The sequence below is a fragment of the Belonocnema kinseyi genome, chromosome 6 (assembly GCF_010883055.1).
Source record: "Belonocnema kinseyi isolate 2016_QV_RU_SX_M_011 chromosome 6, B_treatae_v1, whole genome shotgun sequence".
NCBI lineage: Eukaryota > Metazoa > Arthropoda > Insecta > Hymenoptera > Cynipidae > Belonocnema > Belonocnema kinseyi.
In genome coordinates this window covers 53,033,669-53,048,028 of record NC_046662.1, presented here as the reverse complement: position 1 = coordinate 53,048,028, position 14,360 = coordinate 53,033,669, and the positions used below count along the sequence as shown (strand labels likewise).

The following is a 14,360-nucleotide window of genomic DNA, read 5'->3' as shown; positions in this document are numbered from 1 at the left end:
TATCTCACGGTTGTGAGACGTGGTTATGGCTAAAATTTTACCGCGATTTCGCTGGAAGCGGGTGCAATTTTTCAGATTAGCACCCGCTCCCGGCGAAATCCTTCGGTTGGCCTTATGACAAATTTCTTTTTTTATTCTCCAACATAATCTTCTTTAACCTCTACAAACTTCGTCCAGCGCTCATCCAATTTGTGATCCAAAACTTTTTGAATTTGCATCCATATCTCCTGCAAATTTTATTAAAATTAAAAAAATGCTTTTTTCTTTGTTTTAAAGAATCAAATTTAGAGCTGACGCATCTATACACTCCAACTCAACTCCAAATTAATCCATACCAATATAATCCAATCCATTCCAAATCAATCCGTTCAAATTCTATTCATTACAATACAATCCATTTTATTCCATTCCAATTCAATCAACAAAAAACCGCCCCAATTTTAATAATTCTAATCCGCTGCAATCGTATTCATTCGAAATTGAATCCACTACAACGCAATGTACCCCAATCTACTTTAATCCTTTTCAATCCAATCTAAATAAATCCAATTCATTCCAATCTATTCCAAGTCACTCCAGATCAACCCAATCCACTCAAATCACTCCAATTCATCTCTTCTAACCCATTTCACTTCAATCCACTCCAATTCCATTAATTCCAAACCAATTTAATTCAATTAATTTCAATCCGTGAACGCCAACTAAATCCATTTCAATTTAATCCACCACAATCCAATTCATTGAAAATTCAATCCACGCCAATCTATTCTATTTCAATGCAAACCATTCTAATCCAATATATCTCCATGCCCTTTAATCCAATCCACGTCAATCCACTCCAAACTAATTTGATTCATTCTAATTCACTCTATATCAAATCAATCCGCAAACAAGATTTTTTGAACTTTTTCAAAAATATATCTGAGAGGCACGGGTGTCATTTCTAAAATCCTAATAATTTTAATCGCGCCTTACCTACTTAATGCGATGTAAAAGTACTAGAATCTTGGACTAATAACGATTGCTAGTAGCCTGAATCTGTATTAATAGATAAATACATATAACCTCATTTTATATGGTCAGAGGGTAATAAATAAAATAATTTTCTCAATTATAAAACGCTTGGTCAAAAAAATAAAAACAAAATTGTCGCCTTTATTGTTAACGAATCATTTACAATTTATTTGTTCTCTCTTAAGATTAAATGACTGCATTTGAAATTTCTTATCTGGATAGCAAATATCGGTACCTTGAAATCGTATTTTGCCTACACGGATATGTGATATTTCAAAGTGCTTGTGAAACAGCCTATTGAGAGGAGCATTTTCAAATATTAGCACAGTATCATTGCCATGTTTGCTATTTATAAGTATTTTTACTCTTTCAAAGCGATTATTAAGGTCAGATCTACGAGCCAGAAATGGAAACAGATTTTCGTCTATGATTACTCCATCGATGTATTTGTGATTCTTATCTATTGCTACATAATGAAAGCGTTCTGGTAACTGCATAGGTACACCTATCATATAAGCTTCAAAAAATAAACATTCTCCACTTTAATGGGAAGAGGATGAACTGCGTTTTCTTTATAAAGTCTGTATCACAAGAGCGTATGCACCATAATAGACGATCCTGTAGGCAAAAGGAAGCTGGGTCTGGGGGTTTTCATTAGTGGGGATAATCTCCTGTTTTGTGATTTAGCAGATCTGTCAGTGGCGCTTATACAGGGGTATAATGACCCCAAACATCGCAGCTGCCTCTGTACACGATGTTAAGAGAAAAATGAAATCACGACTTTGGATTAGCCTTCACAGTCTCCAGATGAAAATCCAATTGAAAATGTATGATCTATCATGAAGAAGAAACTTCAGATGAAGCGCGTATTCAACCTGAATCAGCACTTTTACTAAGTTCGTAAAATATGGAGTTTGTTTCATGAAACTTACGCCGAAAATCTCGTGAAAAGAATGCCAAGACGATGTCAAGCTGTACTCAACAAAAACGGAGACTGGGCGATTTACTAGGTACTTACGAGAAAGTACAATTGATGAACTTTAAATTACTATAAGATTTTTTTAATTCCATCAATCTATCTCACACATTTGGTGTATACGCTCTTGTGATATACAGGTGGTGCGCAAAAGTTTTGGGCCAAACACATTTTTGACTATATCTGGTGATTAAAAGCAGTTGAGAAAAATTTAATATATACAAAATTTGAGTATTTTATTGAACTACAAAACTACAACATTTACAAATTTTTAATGAAGTTTGTTGACAATTCCATTGGCTTTTTTTGTCACGACAGTGTTCGAAAATAATGGGCTACACTTATCCCATAGGTTCATAAAATAGTTAACGTTCATAAAATTAAGAAGAAAGTTATTATTCCGTTGCTCATTGACTAATACTTTGTAGCCATACCCTTAGCAGCAATTATAGCAGCACATCGTCGAGGCATTGAATCAACTCAGCGTTTAACGTAGTCTTTCGGTATTTTTTCCCATTCTTCCTGAAGAGTTCGCCATAAGTCATCCTTGTTCGAATGTTTCTTCGTTCCAACATGTCTTCCGAGTGTTTCCCACAAATTTTCAATCGGATTTAGGGCTGGTAATTGAGCTGGATGATCCAGAAGCTTCACTTTTCGCCCTTTCAAAAATTCCTGAACCAGCTTCGACTTATGTTTCGGATCGTTATCTTGCTGGAAAATCCAATTTTTAGGCATTTTTCTTCTAGAATATGGTAACATTTTTTCTGCCATAATATCTCGATACATAACTTTGTCCATGATGCCTTCAATTTTATGCAGTGGACCTACTCCTCGCGAAGACATAGCACCCCAAACTATGACTGATCCACCTCCGTGTTTGACTGTTGTAATTTGATACCGAAAATCGTATTTGGTGTTTTTCAGACGTCGAAAATACTTCTTACCATCACTTCTGAATAGATTGAACTTCGATTCGTCAGAAAAAAGTACTTTAGCCCACTGCTCCGGAGTCCAGTGTTGGTATTTCTTCCCAAAATCCAATCGGGCCTTCTGATTCTTCTTGCTGATCTAGGGTTTCTTAACAGCAACGCGTCTGAACAGTCTCATGTCGTTCAAAGGACGAGCCTCAGTGCTCCTACTCACGTTAGCAAGGTTTCATCGCGGACTTCATTAGCAATTTCAGATGTTGTCTTCTTGACATCAATTGTTGATTTACGTTTGATGATGTTGTCAACACAAATTGTCGTTTTCCGTGGTCTACCAGATCGTGGGAGGTCCAGTAGACTCTGGTTGGTACGGAATTTCTCAATTAATCTATTTACAGTACTCTTACCAATTTTCAATGAGGCAGCAATTTCACGAGACGTCTTCCTTTGTTTAGAAAGATTGAACACAGCTTCCCAAATCTCATGGGTCGTATGTCTCGGCATTTTGATTTCAGAATGACTTGATCTGATAGGTTAAACAATTGACAAACGCGAGGAATTGAAGTTGTTACCATAGAATCGCTTCTAGAGATACCTGAATATAGTGGCCCAATACTTTTGCACACGTCAATATGTAATGTAATCGAAAAAAACAATAGAATTTTTTTTCAAAACTTGTCACCTACCTTAATATTTGGCACAAATAGTATACATAATTCCCGCATCAATGGATTTTTACTCGAGTTCGCCTTTGAAGGAATAGATCAGAAAAGCAATGTGGCCCAAAACTTTTGCACACCACTGTAGACGGTACATCTTAAATGATTCTACAAAAGGAAAGTATCAGTAGGAAGTCACAATGGTTGTTGTATGATTTACAAGAATTGTATTAAACATTAATAACTTCCCTATCCTTCACATTGATCTAAAAATGTGGCTTAAGCACTTCCCAGTGGGCACAAAATTCGGCGACGTCTTTACGACATCGTTACGACAGCTTCACGACATCTTTACGACATCTCATTTCCATGTCGTTTCGGTGTCTTTGCGTTATCGTAAAGACATAGTCAGATCAAGCAACTTATTTACGATATCGTAAAGACACCTTAACGACATGGGCAGAAGATGTGCAGCGAAAAAGTTCGAAGACGAGAGATTGCAGCCGTTATTGGATAAAGAGCCAACTCAAATGCAACAACAACTTGCTCAAACACTAAATGTGACCTTAGGAGCAATTTGCCAACTTTTAAAAGCCTTGGGAAAAATTAAAAAGTATGAAAAATGGGTACCCCACCAACTGAACGATAGACAAATGAAAAATCGAATAACCATTTGTGAAATGCTGCTTGAACGGTTCAAAAGGAAATCTTTTCTGCATCGAATTGTCACGGGGAAAAAACGAATTTATTTCAAGAACCCAAAGTGGAAAAAATCATGGCTTTCACCTGACGAAGTCGGCCTATCGACTCCAAGGCCAAATCGCTTTGGCCGCAAGACAATGCTCTGTGTTTGGTGTGACTAGTGTGTTGTAGTGTACTTCGAGTTATTGAAACCTGGTGACATGGTGAATACGAATCACTACCGACAACAAATTATCAATTTGAATCATGCGTTGATCGAAAAACGGCCGGCATTGGCCCGAAGACATGGCAAAGTTATCCTACAACATGACAACACACCGGCTAATACCGTTAAAGTGGTGAAGAACACGTTAAAGGCATTGAATTGGGAAATATTATCGCACCCGCCGTACTTTCTAGACCTCGCCCCGTCCGACTATCACCTTTTCGCATCGATGGGACACTCACTCGCAGAGCAGCGCTTCGCCAATTTTGAAGAATTTGAAAAATGGTTCGTCGAATGGTTTACCTCGAAAGACAAAGTTTTTTTTTTATGGTATCCATGATTTGCCTGCAAGATGGGCAAACTTGCAGAATCCAATGGTCAATACTTTGAATGAAAAAATTTTGAGATTCCCTTGAGGATTAAGTGTTTTCTTTATTGAAAAAACCGGCAAATTTCAACTAACACCCCGGTAGTAAAAGAATAGCTGCATATCCATACAACCTATTGATAAGAATTGATAGATAGGTATTCATTTAAAAGATAGTTTAATTTTTCTAAAATCATCTTCACAATAAAAAATAGCAATATGAAAATTTTCCATTGCATTGATAGTTTACAATAATATATCTAATGTTTTTTCTCGGGAAAATAATATTTCAGGAAATTGAACTCGCTACTAAACAAATACTTGCCACCAATAAAAGAATTTGAAACAGTGAACAGATTTATTCACGCGGAGCTTCTAAGTTATTTTTCATCTACAAATTTTCTTTCCATTTTTGGGAATGGTACTTATCTTTCCTTTTAAAGTAATAAATTAAAAAAATATACTTAATGTTCCTGAAGACGACGTTTCCAATCAAAAGTTCCACTAGACTGCCTCTTTAGAGTTACACTAAAGTAAAAAATGTAATACAATCAAAATTTTTATAAAAATTAAGTAACCAGTTGTTTGTCACGGATCGTAATAGTATAATTACACGAACAATTAGTAAAATTTCACTAATTTATGTATAGAGAGGGTACCAGCAGGATAAGTGAAAATCCCTGATGCGAAACACAGAATATCTATTACAGTCCTCATTTTTTTATATCTAGATTATAGCAAGTTCTGAAAACTTTTGGTAACAGTTTACCTAATGCATATTCTTTAAAATGTTTTATTAAATATTATAATAGTCATTATTTAATTAGTTATTCAAAATTGTTTGTGTTTCGTTAACTTTTATTGATGTCCATAAAAATCTTTTTGATTCACTACATTATCTGTGCAACCAAAAGGGAAAAAAAGTTTATAACCAACGGAAGAATCAGTCATTTCAGACTTTTATCCCATAAAGAAATTATAAATAAACATTAAAAATGACTGATAATATATCTGTAAGTACCGAAAATAAATTCACTTCAATACCACCATATAAGAATGAAATAATTTTCTTTTATAAGTCTTCTACATTGGAAATAAAAAAGTGTTTCTTACAAAACCCTCAACATTTAACGAATCCGAAACAAGAATTGCCACCAGGATTTGTTATTTTTTAAACTTCTTTACACTTGAACCCTTGAAAAAATCAATTATCTAAAGAATTATCATTATTTGTCCTTACAATTGACCAACCATTCGCTGATTTCAAATTTCAAATAAAAATGTTAGAAGATTAATAAACTTTTTTCAGGTCTTTAAAATCCTTTGAAACCCTTTGATGCTTATAGATAAATTCTTATAAGTCTACCAAAATATTATATAATCCCGTGAAATTGTATGAGATGGGATGATATTTCCTGAAATAATAAGAAAGTTTTATTGACGAATTTTTTAAAAATTTTTATTCGATAATGGAAAAAATAAAAAAGTGAAAAGGAATAAAAAATGAGAAGCATAGGGATTTGATTGCTTGCCTTCTCATTTTTGTTTCCCTTTTCTTACTTTTGGTCAAAAGCTGTTCTTTTTGTGAAGTTTTCTTTTTCTTTTCTTTGAAGAATTATTTTGCAAATTACTATAGGAACATTTTATAGATGTTGTCCAAATTTTGTCCTGAATTTTTGGTTTTATTTTCAGGAATTTCATACATTAGCTTGATTATTGGATGTTGAATGGAATTTTTAAGTTGATATTAATCAAAGTAAATTTCAAATATACAGATAATTGTAGATACAGCAGATCCAAAAACTGTTTTTCCTTCCCTCGACCGTTTCAATTTTCAATCAGTATTTCAGCTAAATTCGGCAATATATTCGTTTTTTAAATGACGCTGTTTGTTTTTTATAAAATATGACATTGCGTTTAAAGTTCTAATGTTTCATCTTTATGAGATTTTCTGCGATTGAAAATTATTCAATTTATCAACATCGCCTATTCCAAAGCTATTTTCGATTTTCTTATTATTTAAATAAAAGTTTGAAGTCACGTGATTTCTCAGTTAGAGTGTGATGATAGCCTTGTCGTTTGAGAAAACCAGTGTGCTAGTAGCAACCCATGATAAGAGAGGCTCATTATGGCAAACTAAATAATAATAATAATTCAGACCTTAGTAGTTCAGTGAAGATTTATTAACATTTTATTCATAATTATGCTCTCGCACACTTAAATTTGCTAGCCTTGTCAGAGCATTTTAAAACTAAAGTAAGTCAGTTTTTTAGTTTGAAAATTAAGACTTTTCAATGTTATCTGAATTATCAGAAACTTTCAATTTAAATTGCTCCTTTAGTTCAAATGGATCCATTATTCTCTGAGTTATCAAAGATTTCTCAGGCTATTCTACGCACTGAAACCAATTTTAAGAAAATTGGAAGAGCCAATCTAACAGTGGCTACTGTCAAATCAAGGATAGAACTTCTTGATCAACGCTGGAAGAGTTGTGAAACCCTGCATCTGGAAATTAAAGCTGGATCTACGTCGGCTGAGCATGAGAAATTAGAATATTTCACAAAGTCTAAGTATCCTTCTATTGAAGATGCTTATCTCAATGCACGAAATTTTTACATAATTAATTGGTCTTGCTTACTCCTAAAACTAAGGCTAATGAAAGTTTAAATCAGTCGAAAATTATTCGTCATGATTCCTTTCCCGTTGAACTTGCTCAAATCACTCTACTGGAGTTTTCAGGAGACTACAAGGATTTGGAGAATTTCCGCGATTTATTTAATGCTTCAATAAATAAAAACGATTCCTTTTCAAATGTAACAAGATTACACTATTTGAAATTGTCCTTGAAGGGCGAAGCTGAAGGTTTGTTAAGACATGTTTCGATAACTGATGCTAATTTGATCTCCACTCGGGAGTCGCTCAAGACAAGATTTGACAACAAGGGAGCTTTAATCTTAACTAATTTACTAGTCTTTATCAATCTTCCTAATGTGTCAAATAGTATTCTGAAAGACGTAAAAACATACGCGATATAGAAAATGAGTCATTGGCGGCTCTCAAAAATCTTAAACGCTTGACAGAACATTGGAGTTATTTATTTGTTTTTATTATGGTTAGAAAGTTCGATAGTAGTCCTATCAAGGAATGGGAAAAGCTTATTGGTTCTAGCTCTGATTATCCCACTATGATGCAATTTGACTCATTTTTGGAGACTCTAATACGTATTTTGGAGTCTATTAAAGCTTTAAAACCTAGTTCCAGTTATAAAGAAAAGAGTAAGGCTTCAAAACATGAGGGAGTTAGTAGCCACAATGCAACTTCTAGCTCAAAGTGTCTCCTTTGTGAGGATAATCACTCTTTATTTAAGTGCAACCAATTTAAAGTCTGTCTGTGGACAGTCGTAGGGAAGTTGCTACAAATACTCATTGTTGTTATAATTGTTTCGCGCCCAGATATGGACCTCATTATTGTATTAGTAAATTCAAATGTTACAAATGCGGTAAGAGACATAATTCCCTGTTGCATTCCGATGATGATTCTAATTCTAATCCCACCTTACAACCAACTAACTCTGCATTGTTTACTTCTAAATTTGCAGTTTCAGGTTCTCTTGCGTCACCATCAAATGATCTCAGCAATTCCACCGTGAAAGTAGGGGTAAATCATGTAGCACTTAAAAAAGCAGACGATAAAGTTTCGTTTTATTTTGTGAATGATCGTCAAAATTTGTCACGCTTAACCTTACTTGCTGCGGCTATTATTTTCTTCCAAGCTGAAAATGTAAGAACTCACAGAGTTAGAGTTTTGCCAAACCAAGGATCTGAATGTTGTTTTAATACCAAGAGAGCAATGAAAATATTAAGTCCACGCTACACAAAGGTTAAAGCAGTTGCATATGGGGTTAGAGGAGTTAATATTGGTTCATCAAGATAGTTGGCAGAATTTAATTTAATTTCTGCAGAAAAGAACTGTCCTAGAGTCCACATCCAAGCTTTAGTATTATTACACCTTAAATCATATGCTCCTCCTGTAAGATCTTTCGCGGCAAATGAAGATCAATTAACAGAGTTAGGGTCAGCAGATCCAAATACGTTCAGCTCCCATCGAGTTGATTTGATTTTAGGAGCCTTTAGATATGGGTCATGTTTTCTTCCTGGTCTCCAACAGGGTATATTGGGTTCTCTTACTGCGCAAAGTGCCGTTTTTTATTGCACATTATCTGGGCCGGTTTTTAATAAAATAGAAATGAACATTCCAGTGACAGCACATCAGGCTATTTAAGCAGAAGTCTTGCATCCTTGGAAAGAGCTAAGATAGTTTTGAATAAAGTACTTCATCGTTTATCAGAGAAATCAGATTTATTGTTACAATACTCCAGTTTATCATCAGAATATGAAATCCTTGGACTCCTTATTGGGCTAACAAAGTGGTTAAGCAGTTAGCTTATGATGAAGGAAATGTATTTCCTTTAGCCCAAACTATATTAGAAAATAATATTTACGTCGATGATGTTTTGTTTGGTGCAGATAGTCAGATTGAGGTTAAACAAGCGCGAGCTTAAGAGATACTGTTATTAGAAGCTGACGGTTTCCATTTGAGAAAATGGTCAGCAAATAAACCCGAACTATTGGAAGATTGTCCCTTGGGAGATCAGGAACGTGCTATCGAATTTCCGTTAGGGAAGGATGCTTAGCTGAAAGTTCTAGGTTTATTTTGGGATCCTGAGTCTGATTCATTCCTTTTTAAAGTGACTTCTTCTTTAGTCAAAAATGCAACAGAACGGATTCTTCTTTCATTAATAGCTAAGTTGTATGATCCTATAGGTTGGATAACTCCAGTCATAATAGTGGCAAAAATTTTGATACAGAAACTTTGGCTGCGTAAACTCGACTGAGACGACAGACTACCTGATGGTCTGAAAATTAAATGGTAAAATTATCATGGTCCTCTGGAAAAATTGGAAGCACTTAAAATCCCCAGATGGACACGACAACTGCAGACAAACTCTGAATTTGAGCTTCATGGCTTTTCTGACGCTTCGTCAAAAGCTTATTTAGCTTCCATTTACATTAGAATTCCTAGTGAAGATTCAAAGGAGGCTCATGTTTTCCTATTAATGGTTAAATCTAAAGTAGCTTATGTTAAATATGTATCAATTCTTCGTTTGGAGTTGTGTGGAGCTGCGCTGCTAACTAAGACACTTAGGTTTGTCATGGAAACTATGTCATTGAATAAACTACCTGTCTACCGTCACACTGATTCCGTAACAGTTTTGCCTTGGCTAGGAAAACATCCTTCTAATTGGCCTGTGTTTGTTGCCAATAGAGTTTCTTTAATTCATGATTTGGTACCTCGTGCAAAATGGCGATACAATTCTACTAAAGATAATCCGGTCGACTGCGCTACCCCGGGACTCACGCCCAAAAAATTGATTAGGCATTCCTTATGGTGGCAAGGCCCACCTTTGTTAACTTTGCATTCCTCAAAATGGCCTGAATATCGCTACGCAGTCCCCTTGCTATCAAATTTATAAAAGCTGTGACTAGAGAGTCATCATGTTTTGAGTGTGATCAAGAATCCATTCAGCTTGATGCTTAAATTTTCCTCTTGGCCGAGATTGCTTTGCGTAACGGCCTATCGTAAAAGGTTTATTAATGCCTTTGTATTAAAGCACTCAAAACTTAATAAGCCTAAACCTAAATTTTCAACCGTTTCTCTTAATGCGATTGAAATCCAACAAGCTGTTATATTTTGGATTTAATTTATCCAGGCAAATTCCTTTTCTAATGAAATAAAAGCTTTGAACGAAGAAGATAGGGTGGTTCCAAAGAATTCGCTATTCGAAAGTTTGAATCCATTTTTGGATTCCAACAATCTCTTAAGGTTAGGTGGAAGACTGCGGCATGCTTCTATCAGTCTTGATGCGAATCATGCCTATCATTTTGCCGCGTCACCACATAAGTGAGATTATCGCCACGCATGCTCACCTTCGATCTTTACACGGTAGTCAACAATTAACTTTACTTACGCTCAGACAGCGTTACTGGATTTTCGGAGCTCGCTCTTTGGTTAAACGACTGATCAAAGGTTGCCTGGAGCGCACACGTGAGAGAGCGGCTTTGTCTCAACGGGACTTAATTGAATTTAGAATAACCCCAAATCGTCCATTCTCACATTCTGGTGTGGACTATGCAGGCCCATTTAATGTTCGCTTTGCTTCCGGTCGTGGCAGAAAGAGTTACAAAACGTACGTTGCGCTTTTCGTCTGTCGTTGTGCACGAGCTGTCCATTTAAAACTCGTTTCTGATTATTCATCTGCCGGTTTTCTCGCCGCCTTTTAGCAATTTTCCACAAGGCGAGGAAGACCTGCACACTTGTACAGTGATAATGGTACGACATTTCACGGTGCTGATCGAAGATTATAAAATTGACTTTTGAATTTTAGACTGGATGCTAATTTGCATAATGTTCGAAATGTTTTACGATAGGAGGTAAAAATAAGAAATAACTACTACTTGACACTTTGGAGGACAAAAAAAAGACTCTTTATTTTGGAGAAAACCGAAGAGAAACACGTTCACAACAAAAAACCATGTTCTTTCTACCGTCGTCGTCAATCATCTGCCGCTACTCACCCATACGTCACGCCACCTAGTGTCCTTTTCTTAAACTAATATCAAATACGCAAGTATATTAAAAAAAGAATACATTTCCAACATCCTCCCACCTTGAGGCTTTGACTCAACAAACATACTTTAAATTACAATTCGTACTTAAAAATATTGAGGTTTTTTAACAATACGTCTGCTGCGAGTTCTTACCTCTTTTTCAACTTCACATTCAGTAGGTTTACAATTCGATTTATCATCTATTTCTCTGACAACTACTTTTTCTATCACTTTTTCGTGTAAAGCCTGAACTTCGCTTGTATTATTTTCAATTTCTAAAGGACAAATTCGTTGTATTGGTCGTTTAAAATTACCCCCAACTTTAATTTACGCGACTCTTTTACATTCCCTCTAGAAATTAGTTGAATCAAGCATTCTTTGCGAAATCGATTTCTGAAATGTTCCATTATCTCTTGTTTACGTTTAAATCTAGAATTCAAATCAACCTTATTGAGTATGTCAAGATCAGGAGTCTCCGATTCTTTAAAGTCGTGTAGAAACATTGTAGGAGTGAGTGTTTTTAAATCATTTGAATCGTCCGAAACATACGTTAAAGGTCGAGAGTTTAGAGTAAGTTCACAATCGCATAATACAGTACTCATCTCCTCATATGTGAGACACGATCTTCCAAGAACTTTGCGGAGAATACTATTTACCATTCCGATTAATCGTTCCTACCAGCCTCCCCACCAGGCTGCCGTGGGTGGATTGAATCGCCAATCAATTCTTCTAGCTGAACTATACTTCAAAATAGTATTCCAGTTTAGTTTTTCAAAAGCGTTATCCGCGCCAACAAAATTCTTCCCGTTATCACTATACATAATAGCGGGCCCAGCTCTACGTGCGACGTAAAGATGCAAACTTCCTAGGAATGCAAGAGTTGACATTGAAGTCACGAGCTCTAAATGTACTGCTCTGTATACTGCGCAAGTATATAAGCATATCCAATCCTTTTGCTGCCCCTTTAAATATACTGGGCCTGCAAAATCGAAACCTGTCACTTCAAATATGGCTGCATCTTTCACCCGGTGAACAGGCAAAGGAGCTGGATTTACTTTCATAGGTTTGACATTCTGTCGTTTACATACCACACATTTAGAAGTAACGCCTTGTACAGTTTTTCGCATTGACAGTATCCAATATTTTTCTCTTAATTGACACATTACAGTTTGCACACCAGCATGACACATATTCTCGTGAGTATCACGGGTTATCAATTCGACAACTTTGTGTTTATGATCTAGCAATATAGGGTACAAAAAAGGAAAATTGTCATTACGTTCAATTATTTTTATTTTCAAGCGAAATATTCCATCTTCGCAAACAAAAGCTTGTAACGATCTTAACTTCGGATCGTCCTTTGGCAAAAACATTTCTCTTTGCAAACAGATTAAAAACTTCAATTCAGTCTAATATATCTCTTGATAAGTGAGTCGATTACCTTTATTGTTTTCAATCTTGAGTTTAAAATCCTTGAACCTTAGCATAATAGCAAAAAATCTAATCATATTGTGATAGGAAGAAAATTTATAAACAATGTTAAAATCAGTTTGCCCTTTCGTATTCAGCAGTGAGATCTGAGCTGACTTCTTTAACTCACTATTCACTTCGTTTTCATCGACTTTACTCGTCAAACTTGGCCAGTTTAGCTGATCCCCCCGAAGCTATTCGGGGCCCTCTCACCGTCGGGAATCGAGAAGCTGTTTTGCTTGACAGCCGCGAGACGGTAGATCGGCGGGATTCAATTCTCCAGGCACATACCTCCACGACCCTGACAAAGTTAATTGTCGAATTTTTGCGTACGCGATTCCAAACAAAAATGCTGAATTGTACGTCCCGATTCAGCCAATAAAAAACTGGAACCTCTCGGTAATCTAAAGCATTTATTATTTCACGCGTTTGTCTACTTCCTATCGATGCGGCTAAAAGTTCCAAGCTTGGTAACCGTTTCAATGTTTTCTTTTTCAAGAATTGTTGGATTAATTGAAATTATACCACGAGCTTTATTAAACAAAATACGCAATACTTTCGTAGTCTCTTTTTCAGTCGAGTCGCGAGTAAACTCCCACCCTCTTAATTCGAAACTGCCTTTCGCCATTATGTCCCTCGCCACTAATATAAAGAGATTTAGTTCTTCTGACGATTTAACACTCGTAGTGCAATTATCAACATGAAATGATTCCGACAATCTTTGAATACTTTCCCTTCACCAGCGCCCAGAGAACTGTACGGAAACTGCGCGTAGTGCTTTCGAAAAATGGAAATCTAGAACCGCTCCCAATAAAAAGGGACTGCATGTCAGAACGAAGACTACCTGTTTGTGACGAAAAATTCTAATTTTTCCATCTACTGGCCACAGAAATCGTAGAAAATTTCGATCTTTTGGATTTACTTCGATCTGTAGGAACGCTTTACGAATATCTGCTATTACACCGATCTCATTTTCGCGGAATCTCAATAACGTAGCTGGTATCAGCTCGATCAGATAAGGACCTTTTTCGAGACACTGGTTCAATGAGGAAAAACCCTTTTCGCTCGAGAAAGCATCAAACACTGGTCTTATTTTGGTAGTACTCTCTGGCTGGACTATATGACGGTGAGGTAAGTAATGAGAGAAAGTATCTAAATCGTTTTCCGGTACTAGTTCTATGATACTTTCCTCCTGTCATTCATGATATACTTTACCATATTCGTCATAAAGTCTGTCATTTTTTAATTTTTTCACCGTATTTTCTACTCTCTTTCTACGAGGGTAGTTCAATAAGTCCTTAGAATGACCAACAGATGGCGCGCGAATCGCTCCAAATCATCTGTTTTCAGTCAGCACCACTCCCGACTAGATA

General features: G+C 35.9%; 1 protein-coding gene across 1 annotated transcript in view; it reads right to left on the bottom strand.

The window, feature by feature from the left end:
- The window catches only part of LOC117175394 (glycine-rich cell wall structural protein-like), a 33,477-nt gene extending 21,301 nt beyond the window's left edge, over positions 1 to 12,176 (bottom strand). The window contains exons 1-3 of the mRNA XM_033365104.1: positions 11,939 to 12,176; positions 11,671 to 11,792; positions 11,101 to 11,257 (exon numbers count right to left, since the gene is read on the bottom strand). Of these exons, the coding sequence (XP_033220995.1) occupies positions 11,101 to 11,257; positions 11,671 to 11,792; positions 11,939 to 12,176 (517 nt within the window). The remainder of the gene's footprint in view (positions 1 to 11,100; positions 11,258 to 11,670; positions 11,793 to 11,938) is intronic.
- Between the last annotated feature and the right edge of the window lie 2,184 nt (positions 12,177 to 14,360).